Source organism: Pseudochaenichthys georgianus, chromosome 4, assembly GCF_902827115.2.
Source record: "Pseudochaenichthys georgianus chromosome 4, fPseGeo1.2, whole genome shotgun sequence".
NCBI lineage: Eukaryota > Metazoa > Chordata > Actinopteri > Perciformes > Channichthyidae > Pseudochaenichthys > Pseudochaenichthys georgianus.
Window position 1 is genome coordinate 7,369,180 of NC_047506.1, and position 4,569 is coordinate 7,373,748.

Consider the following 4,569-nt stretch of genomic DNA (forward strand, 5'->3'; position numbering starts at 1 on the left):
AGACTGTTATTTTAGAATGCTGTGCATATTGAAGGCCCCTGAGATTCAGAAACAATGGACAATGAATACAGCTTGACTGTAAAATTTGCACAGGTCACTGTATCTGTTATTTCCTAAAAAGAATTGTGTCCCATAGCATGGCCCGATTAACCCACCAGGGAGCCGGAGCTGTGGGCTGTTGTTGACCATGCTCCTCCATCTCTTTGTGCATTGTGTATGAGGTTAACTTCAATTGCTGCACAAACAACTGATCACACATGCATGGCATATTCAATATATTTTCTCTTCCGCCACAGAAATCAACCAGTGCTTCTAACGCACAATATAGTTTTTAATTATAAATACTGTTATATAAATCTAACACAGTATAGTGTACAACATTGATCTGAGAATGTATATTAGATACTTATACAGGACCCTCACTGCTCCTATCATCTCAAACTTTAATCATCAAACAACAGCGAGTTGTTTTTCTCTCAGGGTGCTTTGATTAAAAGGGACATTTAAATTCAAGAGTGGATTGAGAAAAGCCATTCCCACTGACAGCAATTCTTATTCACAGCACATTTCTCAGCAGCTTTGTTCATAGATTATTTGTGCTCTGCAGTGACGATGTTTTTAATTATTGAAGAAATGCAGTGCAAACATAGAATAAAATAAACAACCTAATTACACCACATCAAACCTAAGTCATTGTCTATTTCTCCTGGGTTTGTTTTCTTCAAACAAGGCTGCCTTGGGTATACAGTATTGTCTGAATTCTAAATTGACCAATTATTTCAAAAAGTTTAAACAAGGGGACTTTTAATTAAAGATATACTTAATTGGAACATTGCATTGAAACATCAAATCAACAAATGTCTTCAATAAAAAATCAGGATTATGTTCACAGCCATGAGAGAATACTAAGAGACAATACATTCACAAATTACATTATTACGTAGGTTTTAATTGTTACTGTGCTCTTTCAACAACCATGTAATTTAGCAGAGGAAGAATGGCGGGTGGACTGTTTCTGGTGAATAAATTAATATGCTGCACAGATACATGCATCTGCAAAACTGACGTATGTTCTGAATTATTCAGCATGTTATTCATCTGACACATAAAGAGCTAAGAAAATACCGCACCCATACATGTTGCTTGTGTGTGTGTGTCGTGCGTGTGTGTGTGTGTGTGTGTGTGTGTGTGAGAGAAACAGTGAGCATTAATATTTCTATTTGAGTTCATACAATACAGTACATGTGATCAGCTCATGCGTGATTTGAAGCACTTCAACTCTTGATTCTCAAGGACTCAAGGACAACATTGATTTACATTTTACTGTATTATATGTTGCCTGAAAAACAACAGGAAATGTCAGACATTACTTTTCCCCCCTAAGACAATGCAGCTAACAAATATATCGTCTATTGTGTATAACCTAATAAGCAGCACAAATGTTATACATCGCTTAACCTTGTCATTTTCTCACGTTTCAAATAATATAAAAGGCTTATCAATGACCATATTGTTGTTTTTTATATAGCAAATAATCTTTTATTTGTTTTAATCTTATTTGGTTAGGTTTAGATTTAGTTTGCTTTTACTGTATGACACAATGAGCACAGATGACAAATAGAAAAAACACAGCAACTGGACAATGCACTGGGAAACCTCCTCAATACTCATATTACATTCACGTTTCTTTACTAAAATATTTTGAGATATGTTGTTACCTCCACTTAAATCATCAATGCACAGTCAGAGAGTTTAATCAGGGAAGTTATCTCATGCATTGTGGGAGTCAACGCTGTGGTTTATCGAGACAAAACCTTTTGAAAGGACTGAAAATATAGTTTTGGTTGTCATTCACGTTATATTTGGGGGAATTAAGATACAATGCAGTTATATGTCAGGTTCATCTGGTTGTTGTGAGTTTAATCAATTTGCACATTTGTTTGTGATGTCGAGTCAAACAACTTAATTTGATTGGCAATCGTCTCTAGCAACCCTCTAGCGTCCGGTATTCAAGCAATTAAACGCACCAATGCACAAGCAGCCGTGCCATGGTTCTCACTGTGAAAAAATCACAAATGCAACAAATATTGAAAAAGATAATATATTTTGTATTGGAGTGCAAGTTTGCTGTACCTATGTTTTGTATAATCAAAGTGTTTGCCACTGATGCCAAATAGTTTTAACTGGCTAATTGCAACTGTCATGTTAGCCATGATATAAAAGTAATTTATGATTGACATCTACGCATGACAAATTACAAGAGAGCAGCACATGCACATGTAATACCATTCAGAGGCAGGGAGGGTGAGAGTGAGATCGTTAAAGAGACAAGTCAAAATATCTTCATAATCATAATCTTGGAACAAGCAGCAAAAATGGGGCACATCCCATTGGGGAGTCATCGCTGACGGGGTTGAGATGGATGCAACGTCATAGTAAACAACTCCAGATCAATTGTACAATAGACAACTTTCACTTATTTGCTTTGTGGGCTAGTCATTCACTCTTCTGTCACAGTAAGCCTATCGGACATCCATTTGGACCAGCACCAGAACAGGCGGCGCCTCAGCCACTTTGGCTTTGCGACGCAGCAGATGAGTCAGGCTCCTGAAGGACGGCGTGGCGCGGAGGAGAAGTTCCTTCAGACCTGCACGAAACTCTCTGCGGATCAAGCAGTAGAGCACGGGGTTCAGGCAGCTGTTGGTGTGTGCCAGACACACAGTCAGGGGGAAGGCATAGGCCTGCACGTTGTAGAAAGCCTTGCTGAAGGGCACAATGTCAAACTTTATGAGCACTCCCCACAGAGTCAGTGCCTGGTTAGGAAGCCAGCACAGAAAGAAGGACAGAACTACGATCACAATGGATTTGGTCACTTTAGAGCGACGCCTCTGACGTTCCTGCTCCACCTCTGGGCCTCCGGCTCCTGCGATGCGCTGGCTGAGGATGAAGCGCACCAGCAGCAGGTAGCAGACAGTGATAATGATCAGAGGGATAAGGAAGCCCAGCAGGACCTTCTGCAGCTGGTAGAGACCCAAAAGAATCTGTGGATCCCAGCTGCCTGAGTCTGGAAAGCGCACCAGGCAAAGCTCCTCATCAGAAACCTGGAAGCTGGTGGAGTAGATGGCATGAGGCAAAGTTGCCAGCAGAGACACGGTCCAGATGCCCAGACTCGTCCACTTTGCTCTGGTGGCTGCCGCACGCCGGCTGTGCATCTTCATCGCGGTGGAGATGGAGTAATAACGTGCCACGCTCATTGCTGTGAGGAAGTATACACTGGCGTACATGTTCATGGTGGTGACAGAGCTGATGATTTTGCACATCACACGGCCAAATGGCCAGCGAAAGTCCAATGCTGTGTCCACCGCCCAGAACGGCAACGTCAGCACAAACTGCAGGTCTGTGATAGCCAGTCCCATCACAAAGCAGTTGATTGATGATTGTTTCTCCCTGTAACGTGAGTGCAGCAGATACAACGCCAGTGAGTTTCCTACCAGCCCCAGTGCACAAACTATGGAGTAGACACAAGCTATCAACATACGCACCACCAGACTGGAGCTGTCTGTTTGAAACTCCATGATAGATTCCTTAGAGAGGAGCTGCAGCCAGCAGTGCAGAGACATGTTGATTGTGGAGCTTCCGCTGCAGTTTCCAAAGCTGTCCTCCTGTAGTATCTGTGTCTCATATGGCTCTGGAGCCAGTGCTTGACCTCCAGTCTCATTCAGCTGCATGGTTGGATTCTCCTGCTCACAAATTAACATGGAAATCAGAGTTGGACAGCTTTGTTAGAAAAGAGAGATACAATTTTTTTTTGAGTATTCCTGAAGTATCTGTGGATTATCTTCCAGTGTGCTAAAGATGTTATCCTCTGCCACGTTTATCCTCTCCTCCTCTCTTCAGACTGCAGCTCTGCGCGCCACGTCCGTTTATAGGTTCCATGTGAACGCGCAGAGCTCAGTCGCGCGGTTGACGCTCATTTCCTCACCAGCCAGATTATTGGACCAGAGAAAATTCACACTCTGATAGAAGAAGACACATCACAGTCTCCCAGTACGCCCGTCAGGAGGCAATGAGAATGTAACGTGACATGTCACCGACACCTTCTACACAATCACGTTTGTTCCGTGCAGCTTCCTCGTTAAAGGGGGCTTTGGATACGCGGAAACAATGGTGCGCGTAAAATATTCAAAGATCTGTAGAGGACGCATGCATGTGTTGAATCACAACTGTGGTCCACTTCGTAACAAAACATTACAAAGTGGACTTTTTTTGAAAGATTTGCAGAACTTCATCATAAATGCCTACAAGTAAAAAAAAAATGAATATCTGACTAATAATTATCTTTCTCATATTTGAATATGTGTGTATTGTTTCTCTGTCCAGAATTTTTGTTTCATGCTTCCTCTTCCACATGATCTGCTGCATCAAAGGGGAAATCAATACCAGCTTTCCTCAGTTTTTGCTGTCTCTCAGCTGGAATCCACAGAAACATCCTGTGCCCCCAGGAAGACTTCAGAACAAGGGTATACACTTTTTTAAACAACAGGGAGACAGACTTGAACAAATATCACT

At 41.9% G+C, this 4,569-nt stretch overlaps 1 protein-coding gene across 1 annotated transcript; it reads right to left on the reverse strand.

The window, feature by feature from the left end:
- Window positions 1–881: 881 nt before the first annotated feature.
- On the reverse strand, window positions 882–3,794 carry rxfp3.2b (relaxin family peptide receptor 3.2b). The gene has a single exon (XM_034081708.1). The coding sequence runs from the start codon at window positions 3,756–3,758 to the stop codon at window positions 2,523–2,525; it is 1,236 nt and encodes a 411-aa protein (XP_033937599.1). The 5' UTR covers window positions 3,759–3,794; the 3' UTR covers window positions 882–2,522.
- Between the last annotated feature and the right edge of the window lie 775 nt (window positions 3,795–4,569).

Coding starts and splice junctions, on each gene's coding strand:
- rxfp3.2b (XM_034081708.1), bottom strand. CDS start 3,758: ATGTTAATTTGTGAGCAGGAGAATCCAACCATGCAGCTGAATGAGACT.